At 37.2% G+C, this 15,388-nt stretch overlaps 1 protein-coding gene across 1 annotated transcript; it reads right to left on the reverse strand.

The window, feature by feature from the left end:
• Positions 1 to 682: 682 nt before the first annotated feature.
• On the reverse strand, positions 683 to 10,945 carry LOC112617372 (protein transport protein Sec24B-like; the record flags this gene model as incomplete). Its single annotated transcript, XM_025374141.1, has 2 exons — positions 683 to 850; positions 10,202 to 10,945. Coding segments are annotated over 2 exons (912 nt in total), but the record flags the coding sequence as incomplete, so codon positions are not given.
• Positions 10,946 to 15,388: the final 4,443 nt, after the last annotated feature.

The raw sequence follows: 15,388 nt of genomic DNA on the forward strand, positions 1-15,388 counted from the left end.
GAAACATCAATACTTTGGAATTTTAGCCAGACAGAAAAAAAAAAAAACTGCCAAAAGAAACAATGTGGGGAAGCAGGGTCAAAACAACACATTTTATTACCTTTTACTTACTTAACACATGGAGAATATTAAACAAACTATAAATCATATAGTTCTTCAATGACGCAAGAGTATGGGTTACAATTTCATTTTCACCCCCTTTCATTTGCAAAATCGTGTCAAAGCTTACTTTCTACTATCAATAACAAAAAGCACAGAAATAATCAACTAGGATATGGAGAGTCACTAAATAATAAAGTCTTGGCTACTTTATCCTAAAAGAAACTATAATAACCTTTAAAAAATAAGAAATAAATGTCCCATGACAAAGGAATGAAATAAACCATTACACATTGACACAATGAATAATTAGCCATAAAAAGAGCTATAAAGACTCAATAGATACATGAAAACTATGTGTAATAAACAGAAAAGCAAAATACAAAATGGTATGTAATTATGTAAAACATATATGAGACACTGTAAGTTAATATTCCAAAAATTGTGTTTGGATTGAGATTATAAATAACTTTTTTTCATATCTTCTATAAATTAGGATCCTACAGTTTTAACTTTTTGAAGTCAGCTATTCAAATACGTATGTGCGTCTGTGTGTGTATACAATAATAAATATCTCAAATACCTTTTTGTTGTAATAGCTCTGATGGCTGTGTAACTGAGGTCACAGGCTCAACAGGGTGATTTGCAGTGGGAGGTGTTCTTGTTGATGAGGATCCTGATAAAACGGTGGATACTACTGGGCTGGACTTGGGAGGCTGAACATTTTGCATAACAGGACAGGATAAAGAATCTGCAATTGAAGAGAAGAAACTATTTCATCCACAGAGACTTGAAATATATTAATATATATTACTCCATATATTATATATAATGTATAGAATATAATACATAATTATATAACATATAATATATATTACTAACAAAATACAGTTTATCTGAAGTTCTTGTAGAAACTTCAATAGTATCACATTTACCTAGTATATCTTGAAAAGAAGGTGGTACAAATGATTTTTTAAAAACTGAAAAATTACTCATCAAATGTTTTAATAAACTTTAACGACAATTTTCCTAAAATATTTTACAATCTTCCTTACCTTCTTAAAATGAACTCAACTTTTATTTACTAATGATCTCTATGAATACAAATTATTGAACAGATTATTGTACTATGCAATGGTGACTCAGGTAAGGAGAAGAGGAAGAGGTTTTTGACTCTGCAATAATGTGGTCTCTGACACTTCTAGTAATCAGTTCAGATCTCATTTTGCACTGTAAACTGCTACTTCTCATTTGCGGTTTCTAACCAGATGCCTTATTTCACATGTAACTAAGTAAGGGCCTAACCATAACACAAGGTTGAACTTCTGGAATGAAGTGCACACAACTCATTGTGGGTCTTTGTGATAGCTCAAAATACCAAATGTCTCCTAGAAGGCAAAATCGTCCCTGGTTGAGAAATACTGGGTAAGTTATTGAAGATAATCTTCAAGACTATCTAACCGAGAGATAACTGAAAAACCTATGGCAAAAGACTACTGGTGAGCAGTCATGATATGTTGAATAAATTTACATAGTTATACCTGCACATATACATGTGTGTGTCTCTGTATACTGTGTGTGTATATACATAAACAATCTTAGTTCTGGGACTGAAACAAATAGGAACACGGTGACAAAACAAAACGTGCTATATGTCCTAATAGTATAAAAACAACATAAGCACGTATGAGGAACAGGGAAAGAAGGTAGTCTAAATACGCTGATTGCTTCATCATTTTTAGTAGGAAGACAAACTATCATTGTGGAAGATTGAAAACATCATCACAATATTTTACAGTTCCTTTCATCAATATGGAGTCTATTTTACCACCCTCTGAATCAGAACAAACCCTGTGACTGGCTTTAGATCAACAGTATGGGGCAGAAATAAAAGTGTACAAGTCCCAGACCTCAAGTCTCGAGGCGACACTGCAGCTTACACCTTTCCACTCTGAAATGCTGCATGGATCATCATGTAGGGAAGCTGGTATAGTCACATACAGAAAAACCTAGGCACCCCAGTGAAGAGTCTGCACCAACTGCTAAACATGTGAGTGAAGCCATCTTAGAATCTTCTAGTCCCGCAAACCTCCAGCAAAATGAATTCACATGAGTGAATTCAAGAAAAACCTGCAGAACTACCTAGCAAACCCACAGAATCAAGAAAAATAAATCATTGTTATTTTAAACCAGCAATAGATAACTGATATTATCACTAAAACTGCCAACATAAAACAGTGATTAAGAATATTTAACAGTATCCAAGTAAAAACTGAGAAAGATATAATTATCTAAAATTAGGGTCAGGCATGGTTGCTCATACCTATAATTCCAGCACTTTAGGAGGTCAAGGTGGGCAGACTGCTTGAGCCCAGGAGTTTAAGACCAGCCTGGGCAACAAGGCAAAACCCCATCTCCACTGAAAAATTGATCTGTGGTCCTCAGCTACTGGTGAGGCTGAGGTGGGAGCACAGCTTGAGCCCAGGAGAAGGTTGCAGTGAGCCAAGATCATGCCACTGCACTCCAGCCTGGGTGAAAGCGGGAGATCCTGTCTCAAAAACATACAATGAAATCATATCAGGTGTATGTGTATGTACGTATATGTATTGATACACATGTGTATATATATAAAGCATAATAAAATACCCATGAACTCAGCATCCAATTTTGAAAATAAAACATTTTCAATACTGTTGAAGCTCTAATATGCTCCTCACAGAAGGCACTCCCCTGCCGGCTCCTGAGTCATGTTTATTATCCTTTTGCTTTTGTTTTCAAATAGTTTACCACACATATAAGTATTCCAAGGCATTATTTTTGCTCATTTTGTAAACTTTATAACAATAACATACTGCAGGTATTCTTCCGTATTTCCTGTGCTACATTCCTGGGATCAGTCATGTTAATGAGTGCAGCTCTACTTCATTTTCACTGCTGTTCAGAAGACTGATGGAAGAATATAATTTATTTATTCATTCTGCTATTAATGGACTTTTAGGTTATTTCCAATTTTTTGTTTTCACAAACAGTACAGCTATGAATACTCATGCACTTGTCCCTGGTATAGACATGCAACTTTCCCTAGGGCAGAGCTTCTACACATAGGTGCCACAGCTCAAATATGTGGAGGTGTGCAGGAGGGATATCTAATCCCTCAGCCCTGGGGACAGCTCTGTAGGAAATGAGCCTAGAGAGCAGACTAGTCTCTTTGTCCAGTAGCTCAAACAAAAATCATTTGCCATAAGAGGCATCCATCTAAAACAGGAAGTGGTGTTTTATGGCCCTCATATTCAAAGTGTAGTCTACAGACTATCAACACCTTATGTGGAAGCTTGTTAGAAAGTAGAGTCTTAGGCCAAGTCATAAAAGACCTGGAGAATTAGAACCTACATTTTAAATGAGATCCCAGGTTGTACAGGAGGCATATATGACACATATGAGAAGAACTTCTCTAGAGTATAGAGAAGAGGGATAGCTGTGTTGTGGGGTGTGGTTATTTTCAATCCACTAATGCCAAATTTTCCTAAAACACGAATGAATATATCCTCCTACCAAGAGTGTCTAAGAGTTTCCTGTTATTCCACATCCTCACCATTCCTTGGTATTGTTAGACTTTCTAGTTTTTACCCATCTGTTACTAGGTATAAGATGATATCCCATTCTAGTTTTAATTTGCTTTTCACTGTTTATTAATGAGATTATGTTTTCATTTAATCTTCTGCACAATGCCTATTCAAGTATTTTTCTTTTGGTTGTTGGTCTTTATTAATTTCTATGTAGTACTTGTATATTCTGGGTAAACACTGTAAGTATATACATTTTTTCCCAGTTTGCAGCTTGTTTTTTTCTTTTCTGCATGTTGTGTTTCAATAAAGAAAAGTTTTAAATTAGAAATGAGTCGAGTTTATCATGTTTATCCTTTATGGCTAGCATTATGTGCATTGTGCTTAAAAATTCCTTCCCTACCCCAAGTTTCTAGAGTTAGTTTCCTGTATTTTCTCTGAAAAGTTTTAAAGTTTTGCCTTTTTGCATTTACACATTTACTTCACCTGCAATTAATTTTATACATGGAGACTTTATCCTTCAGATTACAGCTAAGTATTACCTCCTTAGGGAAGACTTCCCTAGGCTTCATGACTAACAGGCTAAATGCACCTAAAGTAATGCTACCAAGTACCATATACGGTTGCTTCATGATGCTTAAATAATAATAGGAATGTTACATTCATTTGTGTTTATTTGGATATTTGCTTCTCTAAGTGAATTGCAAACTTTATGAGGATAGCATTAACTGTTTTTACTCACTATTTTATCTCCCAACACTAGAACAACTTGTGGAACATAGTTAGCTTTCAAGTATTTGTTGGATGAACGGAGACAAGGCCTACCAACATTAAGGACCAGAGAAACATGCCAACCAAGAAGCTGCTCCTTTCACAAAGGGAATTTGACAAAAGAAACAATACATAAAACTGGACTATGCAAAATTCATTGTTGCTCTGTTTAGTTTCTGAGGTGTGATTTCTGAGAGGATATCACGATTCAAGAATAAATATTTTCTTCTTTTGATGATTATGGCAGTTCCTCAGTTAATTTTTTACTTTTACTCCTGGGCTCAAGTGATCCTTCTGCCTCGGCCTCCCAAAGTGCTGGGATTACAGGATGAGCCACCATGCCGGGCCTTTAGTTAGTTCTTAGTAGCTCCTTAGTTCCCTGTTAGTTACTTAGAATTCACTTCTTCATGCATAACACACCTGAGGATTAGGTATGTAGATGGCCTCTGAAAGGAATACTCCTTTATTAATATAATCCTGTAAAAGTAAGCATTATCTTAAGTAATCGTGCAAAAAGTTCTTTACAAACTAGGAGAGATTAAATAAATTCTCATTTAATAGTATCACTATCCACTCAAGTTGTTCAAGCTAGAAATTTTAAGTAATCCTGTATTTTTCTTTTTCCTTCATAAACTATATCAACAAATCCTTGAAGTCATCTCTGTCATCTGTCTTCTGTATAAATGAATCCAGTCCGAGTTATCCTTCACCTAATAATTGTAATAATTCCTTTCTAGCTGGTTTTCCTGTTCTAGGTTCTTCCTTCTCCAGTTATCTACTACACTGTTCACAGAAGGAAGTTCTGAAACACAAATCTGATAGTGCCACCACTTTGCTTATAAACTTTTAATGGCTGCTGATTACATACACGACAAGGCGTGTGTTTTCCTTTCATTAATTCCTCTCACCTATCCAAATGCCACAGTCCAGCAGAAATTGAGGCTGATACTCTGGAGAGGGGGTAACAGCTAAAGCCAGAATCTGAAATAAGTGAACACAAAGATGAACATCTCATCTTCTCAGCTTGGAGAGGGAGAACACGTAGAAAAATTTACAAGTAGTGGGCACAAAGTTGAAAAAAGATGAAAAAAGGTTCAAGACTATCTTTAGAAAAACTGAAGGAGTAAGTATGTGAGGGAGTAAAATTACGCTATTCCCATAACTCTGTAATCACACAAGTTTCCAAAACTAAAAATAGTCTCTTGTACTGCACTACTTGTATTTTGTACGAGCATTTTATTTTTCCAGTGCGGTTGTCTAATTTATTTCTTACTTATATTTCTATGCCCAAATAATCTTGTCCTACAAGGTATTTGCTTCTGCTTTTCCTCAAGCACATTACCAACCAGAGATTACAGATAAAATATTAACTTATCAGTGACTTTTTAACTTATCAGTGACTATATCTTAGTGTCATGTGTGTAGTGGACTTTTATTCAAGAATTATACACTGTTTCTCGGTCTTCTGACTAAGATCAACCGTGAAGAATTATATAAATGCTTATTATTTTTACTCAAGTAGCTTTTTAAATGCTTTTGTATAAAACTGAGCATCAGAAAACAGCATTAATCAGACACTACTGTTTCATGATATGCTATCAAGATGTGGTTCTTATTAAGCAATAAATATTCAAAACAATTTTAATCAAAATAATTTTTCTGGCAAAATTCTACATATTGGCAACAAGACTTATCTCGCTAATTTTTTTTTTTTTTTTTTTTTTTTGAGACGGAGTCTCGCTGTGTCGCCCAGGCTGGAGTGCGGTGGCGCGATCTCGGCTCACTGCAAGCTCCGCCTCCCGGGTTCACGCCATTCTCCCGCCTCAGCCTCCCGAGTAGCTGGGACTACAGGCGCCCGCCACCTCGCCCGGCTAGTTTTTTGTATTTTTAGTAGAGACGGGGTTTCACCATGGTAGCCAGGATGGTCTCGATCTCCTGACCTCGTGATCCACCCACCTCGGCCTCCCAAAGTGCTGGGATTACAGGCTTGAGCCACCGCGCCCGGCCAGCTAAGTTTTAAAAGTATGTACTTTGTAAAACAAAGAGACACTAAAGACAAATTAAGAAAATTATTTTAAATGAATCTACAGAGTTTTGGTATTCATCTTGCTGTCAAAAACGGGCACCTTTACATCCCTAAGTCACACTCAGGCAACTTCACCTCAAACTAAAAAAGAGCTCCTGTACTTATTATTACAATTCTATAATAGGTTACTTGACTATACTAGAGACTCACCTACAGTGAGAGTTTAAAAATTTTTAAATGGCCTAATGAAATGACACCTTTTAAACACTAGCCAAAAGTGCAACCTAAGTTAACAACTAATGCAACACTCAAAACATACATACTTGGAGTGGGCTTTTTTTTTTTTTTTTTTTTTTTGAGACGGAGTCTCGCTCTGTCGCCCAGGCTAGAGTGCAGTGGTGTGATCTCGGCTCACTGCAAGCTCCGCCTCCCGGGTTCACGCCATTCTCCTGCCTCAGCCTCCCGAGAAGCTGGGACTACAGGCGCCCGCCACCTTGCCCAGCTAATTTTTTGTATATTTAGTAGAGACGGGGTTTCACCGTGTTCGCCAGGATGGTCTTGATCTCCTGACCTCATGATCTGCCCGCCTTAGCCTCCCAAAGTGCTGGGATTACAGGCATGAGCCACCATGCCCGGCCCGGAGTGGACTTTTTAATAAAATAATTGAAGTTCTAGTACTGAATTATAATGTACTAATAGGCTTTTCTAAAATAAAGCAAATGAGATAATATTTAAAGGTCCCCTTTAGTCTATGTTTTGAATATTAATTCATTAGCTGCCTGAAAGTAACAGTATGTATCCATCTGTCATATTTTTGATATTCACTTAACTCAGCTTTATGCTTTTGCATCTCCAACTCTATAAAATGACTGAGGACTTTTAGTATATCTGAAAATGAAAATAGTATAATCAAATAGTAAAGAAGGTAATCATTTTTGTCAATTATTCAAAGGTTGAATTTAACACAAAACTATGTTTAATACCTAAGATTTTCATTTTAATGTGAAAATACAATTTGAGTGTTGAAAGCAATTATGTTGCCAGACTTTCCAGAACATTAAACTCAATATTCCCATATCCTGTACCCAGCACAAGGTACTTTTACCTAGGCTCCCCAAGGCACTGCAACAAATTCGCAAGTTTCCAAGGAATATTTTAAATTGTCAAGAAAAACAGTGATTCGTGTCAAATACCTTATGAACTACTACTAAGTTACATGGGGCACTTGAAAAATACTGAAATATATCAACTGAGAAAGTCTGGGAACTTTGGCAATATTTAATTTTAAAGTAGATTTTTAAAATAACCTCTATTTTTTTTGAAACGGTGAAGCACGTTTGTCATATTAACATGAGATAATATTTAATTTGTCAACCTCTGAACTTCAATTGAAAAGTAATTTACCAATCTAAAGACAGGAAAAAAACCCCACTTCTGAACACAAATTAAATTCTAAAATATATTCATTATGGCACTCACAGTACAGTACTAAGATTAAAAGAATGAAAATATATCCTGCCTCTCTGCCTACAGGACTCATTACAGCAGTTATTCAAACAGAGAACAGTTTTATAATTATTCTCCTTCTTTATTCAATCTTTTCTTAATGACAGGCCTTTCCCAATTACTTGTTCTGTTCATTAGCCAAGTGACCCCATATTTCCCTGACACATTTCAATATAAATTGGTTCCATCCAGGGTGCTATTCCCACCTCAGAACTAAGATAGGAATTACCTGTATTTATTTTGTCATGAAAGTCAGAAAATCCTTAAGTTGGAAGGACTTTAGGATAAGTGGATCTGTAAATGCAATGTTGAAAGAAGAGAGAGGAAAACAGAATTTTTAGAGGACAGAAAGCCCTGGTTCTGAGGGAGACAGAAAAAACTGACCTCCAGGCCAAGCTCTGTTTCTACCATTAATGACCACAGGCCAACTCAACTTGGATAACTTTCTTCATTTGTAAAACAAAAGGACTACAGTAAAATTTAGATCTGTTTCACAGCATCACTGAAGATCCAGTTAGAAATAGATTCTCAAGAGTACCCTGGAGATTCTATTCTAGCTCAGTAAATTGTAGTTGAAAATCGCAATCTGTGCAAGTGATTCTGGTAGACAGCCAGATTTCGGAACTGTGACAGACACTTTGAGTTGACTCACCCAAGTCAGTGCTAACTCCCTTTTTTCTTGCTTGCCTCTACTATGGATGCTAAAAAAAAAAAGGCTTAATATTCATTTTCCAGCTTTCCCTGAAGCTAGGAATGGTCTTTTAAATAGCTATGGCAAGTGATCCGTAAAATGAAGTCTGTCAATGCCACTAACCAGTCCCCTTTCCTCTCCCTTCTTCCTGCTTTTAATTCTGACTTAATGTCTATAGGTACAGAAGTATCTCGTTTCTATAACCTACATGCTACGGGTGGCAGAGTGGAAAGAGAAAAAAGGATACCAAGAACAGCTGGATCCACTGCATCCACCTAGACTTGTGTTGTGAGGAAAATACCCCCTTTTTGTTTAAACTACTATTAGCTGCTTGTAGCTGAAAGCATTTCTAAACGACATAGCAATGAAAGAGTAAATGATCTCAAATGAACAGCTCGGGTCTGATATTAAAGTTCTGATTTTAAATAATCTAATTGTCCAGAGAAGGATATCTTTCCACAGCATCTTTGACACATGGCTATCCAGACAATGATACACAGCTAAAGATATCATTCCAAAAGTTACCACAGTTTTACCAATTTCCTTTTTTTACATACATTTTCAGTTGCTTCAAGAGCAGATTCTGTTAAATTCAAGTTCGCAAACTGAATTAAAATGAATATATCCTATGGAAACACTGTACTTAAAAAGCCACACTGGGCCAGGTGCAGTAGCTCGTGAGTTCAAGATCAGCTTGGGCAAAGTGGCAAAATCCCATCTCTACAAAAATAGCTGGGTGTGGTGGCATATGCCTGGTAGTCCCAGCTACTTGTGGGGCTGAGATGGGAGGATCTCTTGAGCCCAGGAGGTCGAGGCTGCTGTGAGCCGAGATCATGCCCAGCCTGGGTGATAAAGTGAGACCCTGTGTCAAAAAAAAAAAAAAAAAAAAAAAGAAAGCAAGCCACGTCTTACATACATAATTTTTAAACGAATAAATTTAACAACACTTTGGTTTAGGAATGTCAGAAGGGCTAAATACCAGGGTATTCTTCACGCATCTTCCTTTCCCTTCCCCATCTTTCAGCCTAACTTACTAATCTGAAAATGAGAAGCGCTGTTTATGTGCAGGAAAGATGTCTTCTGCAAAAGTCACTAACAGGGGCCAACTTGGGGAAACCAGTGCACTGCTGCAAATCATCCTCTTTTCTAAGTAAGTGGGGCTCTGGCTAGTAAAACAACTGTCCTAAGGTTGAACTAGTATAAAAGAGAAAATAGTGGCCAACATATCCTCAAAACAGACCCTTCCATTTTGCCCTGTATCTAATTCACATTAAAGACAACTATTGCAGATGCATAAAATAGATCAATAAATGCTGACTGATCATGGCAAGGAAACAAGCTAGACAAGGCAGATGGTTCGGTGGCTAACTGGGAATGGATGAGAAGAAAGGGTTCAAAGAGGTGCTGCAAAAAACCACAATAAACTGAACAAACTTCCAGTTTTTCTATCAGGTAATATCACCTTTAACCTTCATGTAAATAATAACTTAATTGGGAATGCATTGATTTTCAAACATGTTTTGGTGAACTTTTCATTCAACCTACCAGTAATTGTTGGGTTGTTGTTTGCTACAGCCAGGGATCCTGTGTGGTTTCGGATGAGATTGTCTTGAGTCGATGGAAGGCCTGGAGCTGACCACGTTAGAGTATTGTATCCTGAAAGACTTTGCTGCTGCTGGTGCTGTTGTGATGGTGGAGGTGGAAGTGGCAATGGATGGCTGATAGCTGTATTTTGACCAGAGAATGAATTATCTTTAACTGGCCTAATAGTTGGAGCACTCTGTGAGGTAAACATTTGCCCATATGTATCACCAGCAGGCAGAGAGGGATATGAAACACTAGGATACGCAGCATTAGAAACAGTTGACATAGCATAATGACCACAAGTAGAGGGAAATCCCTGAGACGCAACAGAAGAGTTGGCAGAGTACATGGCTGGACTATTGTAGTGATTCACAAAAGAGGAGTATGGTTGGGAGGCACTCGTATGCAAATGGGATGCTGATGATGCAGCACCTTGGAAAGATCCTAGAGTGGATCCCACAATATGAGGGGCAGGAGGACCCCTGCTGTACATCTGCTGTGCTCCTGGTTGCTGGTTCACTGTGTTAACAGTCACATTTTGTGTTGGTACTGTATAGAGAGCAGAGTAGTAATCACCACACTGAGTATCCAATGGCAATGAGGTCATTTTCCCAGGTCCTTGAGAGTAATGTCCTGAGGGAGCAATATAGTTTTGATGATGCAATCCATATCCAGATGGAACCTGCATTTGATTCTGGGCTGGACCTGAAAAAGAAATGCAAGTATTTACAGGTATTGGTAAACACATAACTAATTTTTAAAAATAGTCCCCATTTAAATGTTGACCCAATTAACTTTCTTTTCCATAATCTCAACTTATTACAAAAGGTATACACTGTTATAGACCCATTATGGTAGCCAGCCTCCAACATGGCCCCCAGTGATCCCCAATCCTCCTGTTATCCACACCCTTGTGTAGTCCTCCTCCCTCACAATGTACCAGAACTGGTCTGTATGAACAACAGCATACGGCAGAGGTGATGATATGTCACTTCCATGTTAGGTGAGTCGAGCTCTGGCTCTCTTTCTCTCAGATACCTGAGTCTGAAAGAAGACAAGCTGCCAAGTCATGAACAGTCCTATGAAGAAGCCCATGCAAGGAGGAACTTAACTCTCTGGCCAACAGCCAAAGAGAAAGTAAGATCTGCCAACAACCACGACTGAGCTTTCATGCAGATCCTCCAAACTCAGTAGAATCTTGAGATAACTATATAGCCCAGCTAACAGCTTATCTCATGAGACACCCCGAGCCAGAACCACCTAGCTAGGCTGCTCCCAAGTTTATATTCCTGAGAAACTGTGAAATAAATAGTAGTTGTTTTAAGTTGTTAAGTTTGGGGGGTATTTTGTTATACAGCTATCAGCAAGTAATATACTCAGCCTGGAAGAAGTTTAAACTTTGAGACAGGCCAGGCACAGTGGCTCAAGCCTGTAATCCCAGCACTTTGGGAGGCCGAGACAGGCGGATCACGAGGTCAGGAGATCGAGACCATCCTGGCTAACACGGTGAAACCCCATCTCTACTAAAAAAATTCAAAAAATTAGCCGGGCGAGGTGGCGGGCGCCTGTAGTCCCAGCTACTCGGGAGGCTGAGGCAGGAGAATGGCATAAACCCAGGAGGCAGAGCTTGCAGTGAGCTGAGATCCGGCCACTGCACTCTAGCCTGGGCAACAGAGCCAGACTCCATCTCAAAAAAAAAAAAACAAAAAAACTTTGAGACAGGGTCTCGCTCTGATCCCAGGCTAGAGTGTGGTAGCATGGTCATGGTTCACTATAGCCTTGTTCTCCTGGGCTCAAGCAATCTTCTCACCTCAGCTGTCCGAGTAGCTGGGACCACAGGTGTGTACCATGGTGACCAGCTAATTTTTACTTATTTATTTTTTACAGAGACGGGTTCTCACTATGTTGCCCAGGCTGGTCTCCCATACACCACTGCCCAGTTAATGTTTTTAAATTTATTTTTTTGTAGAGACAGGGTCTCACTGTGTGCCCAGGCTGGTCTTAAACTCCTAGACTCAAGTGACTCTCCTCCCTTAACCTCTCAAAATGCTGGGATTATAGGCATGAGCCACTGCACAGAGCCAAAAATGTTTTCTCACTTTTTATTTTTCCTAACTATAAAAGCAACAATATACCCACTGTAGAAAAAAATTCAAACAATGAAGAGTATAAGGTAAAAATCTCTGTCTAGTAGCTTATATCCTATTTCCCAGATATAGTTACAGTTAATGATTATGCATCCTTTGTATATCCATGTATCTATGTAATGCATATGTAAGCACGTATATAATTTACTTGATTTTTTAAACACACAAAAGGATATTAGTTCTGCAACTTGCTTTTTACTTAATATATGCTGAATATCCTTCTGTATTAGCATATATAAATCCTCATTATTCTTTTAAAAATTTACATATAGTACTTCATTGTAGAGATATAACATTATTTACCAAATCTCCATTGATGAATATGTTGGGGATGAACCAATTTATATTTATGAGGTCAACATTTGTGATGAAGCTATAAGACAAATTTCTAAAAGTCAAACTGGAAGTTCAAAAGGTTTATGTTTTTAAAATTGACATTATTGGCAAATATCTCTTAAAAGGGCTATCTATTTATACCTCCCATCAATAATGCTTCAGATTGCCTCATCATCCCAACACTGACTATATTTTAATCTTTGCCAATCTGAAAAGTGAGAAACACTTTAGTTTACAGTAGTTAACTTTGTTTTTTTTTTTTTTTTTTTTGAGACGGAGTCTCGCTCTGCCGCCCAGGCTGGAGTGCAGTGGCCGGATCTCAGCTCACTGCAAGCTCCGCCTCCTGGGTTCATGCCATTCTCCTGCCTCAGCCTCCGAGTAGCTGGGACTACAGGCGCCCGCCACCGCGCCCGGCTAGTTTTTTGTATTTTTTAGTAGAGACGGGGTTTCACCGTGTTAGCCAGGATGGTCTCGATCTCCTGACCTCGTGATCCACCCGTCTCGGCCTCCCAAAGTGCTGGGATTACAGGCTTGAGCCACCGCGCCCGGCCTACAGTAGTTAACTTTGAATGATGCAGAGACTCTCATCTGGGTGTCTTCCTCTGCTGTTTGCTTTTTCTATAGCATTGTGATTTCCTTAATGATTTCTAACTGTTCTCACACAGCAGAAAATTCGCCTAATGTTATGTACTATAAGTATTTCCCCCAGGTTACTGTTATGTTTTGACTTTATTCATGGTATCTTTTGCTATCGTTTCTTGATTACGTAGTAAAATTCTTTTTTTATGCTTGACAAATTTTTAAATCATACTTAGTAGTGGTTTCTTCATTTCAAGATTGTAAAACTATAAAACCATGTTTTACTCTAATGTTCTATACCTTCATTTTTATGTATCTTTGATAAGTATAGCATATATTTTATCAATACCAACAAAACATTAATCCTAACGTTAATCTTATTAATATTACTACATTAAATATATTATATTATATGCCACTCACTGTTCTAAATGCTTTACATATATTAACTTCTTTAATCTTCTAAAGTACATAGTATTATTATACCCATTTATCAATAAATAAGCCACAAAAGTTAAGATGTTTAACACAGTTACATGCTTAGGAACTAACTGGGCTGGAATTTGAATCAGGCAGTCTGGCTCAAGTTCATGCTGTTAACCAATGATCTGCTGTCCTTTGCTACAAATGGCCAATTGTCCCAACAACAAAATTCTAGTTTTAGTTCCAATTACTTTTCTTTGGGTTTTGGGCAAATCTTAATTATCTTGGAATCTAGTTTTTCTGTCTTGTGGAAGAAAAGAGATTATCTGTGCCATATCTCAAATGAAAGGATAAGTTAACAGAAAATTGACAAGATGTTTCAGCTCCACTGACACAAGTACACAAAGGAAGTACCACTATACTCCTTGCCATAATAATGTATTAAAATACTTGTTTATAAAAGAGATAAGAATAAAGTTTACATTTTCCAATTGTTTTCAATTTCTTTTAAGTAATGTAATGGAATCTTCATTTCTGTTCATGTAATATAGATACTACGGCCAGCATAAAAATAACTTACACAGTCAAGCTGTAAGGGAAAAATATCATCTACTTTCCTCCTATAATTCCAAGAAGTATACAGAGAACAAAAATACTGATAACACTATTTTACTAGGTGCATAATTGACTTTTCTTTCAGAATATTTTAGATGGTAATAATTCATCTGAGAGAATTGATTTACTTAAGGAAACAAAGTCTGTTAGGAATCTTTCATTAACACGACAAAAGTAAAATGTTGTCCTCCTTTCTCCTATTTAAATATATTAAAAGATGGATTTGCTACCTTTCACTGTAGTCTCAGAAAAGTCTGCACTAGTAGAATTTATCAATGAAGAGCCAAGTCAGATTTAGAGAAATCTGTTCAAATTATCTACCCACTTAGTGATTGATTTGGCATATCCATGCTACATGATCTGAAAAGAGAAATCATCATCATGTCCTAACTATTCAAATGTCATTCTTTTAAAAATAACAGGAATGTTCTATCTGCTGAAATTTATGAGAAGTGAGTTGCCCACCAGAATAAGTCTATTTACTTTCTAGCTTATCAAAGAAAGGTACTACTCTGGGAAAACATGGGGGTGGGAATATCTAATATATCTAATTATATGTAGATGCTTACCATTCCATACTTTATATCAAGATCTAAATGTTCCCAATCTATAAAAAAGTATCTGAAAGTAATTAAAGTTAATAAAAAAGATGAATGTACATCATTTTTAACATGTATTCAGTATTTTTAAATTACTGAGATATTTTGCTTTTTTGTACTATTTCTTCAAAAACCATTATGTATTTTACACTTATAGCACTTCTCAATCTGATCAACCATATGTCAAGTACTCAACAGCCATGTATAGCTAGTGGTGACCACACTGGATGGTGAAAGTCTACAGCATATGTCTATGATTCCAGTTGTTTCTGCCTCTCATGATAATTAAATTTTCAGCCCTCAGTGTTTTTCCCCCTATTCTTTTCTCATGTACCTGTTCAATTTCTTTCCCATATTTATTTAAGCTCTATGTCTTCCAAATACTATATTCCAAGAAAGAACTATTTTACTATTTTTTCTTTTTCTTTTTTTGAGACGGAGTCTCGCTC

Source organism: Theropithecus gelada, unplaced genomic scaffold, assembly GCF_003255815.1.
Source record: "Theropithecus gelada isolate Dixy unplaced genomic scaffold, Tgel_1.0 HiC_scaffold_16100, whole genome shotgun sequence".
Lineage (NCBI taxonomy): Eukaryota > Metazoa > Chordata > Mammalia > Primates > Cercopithecidae > Theropithecus > Theropithecus gelada.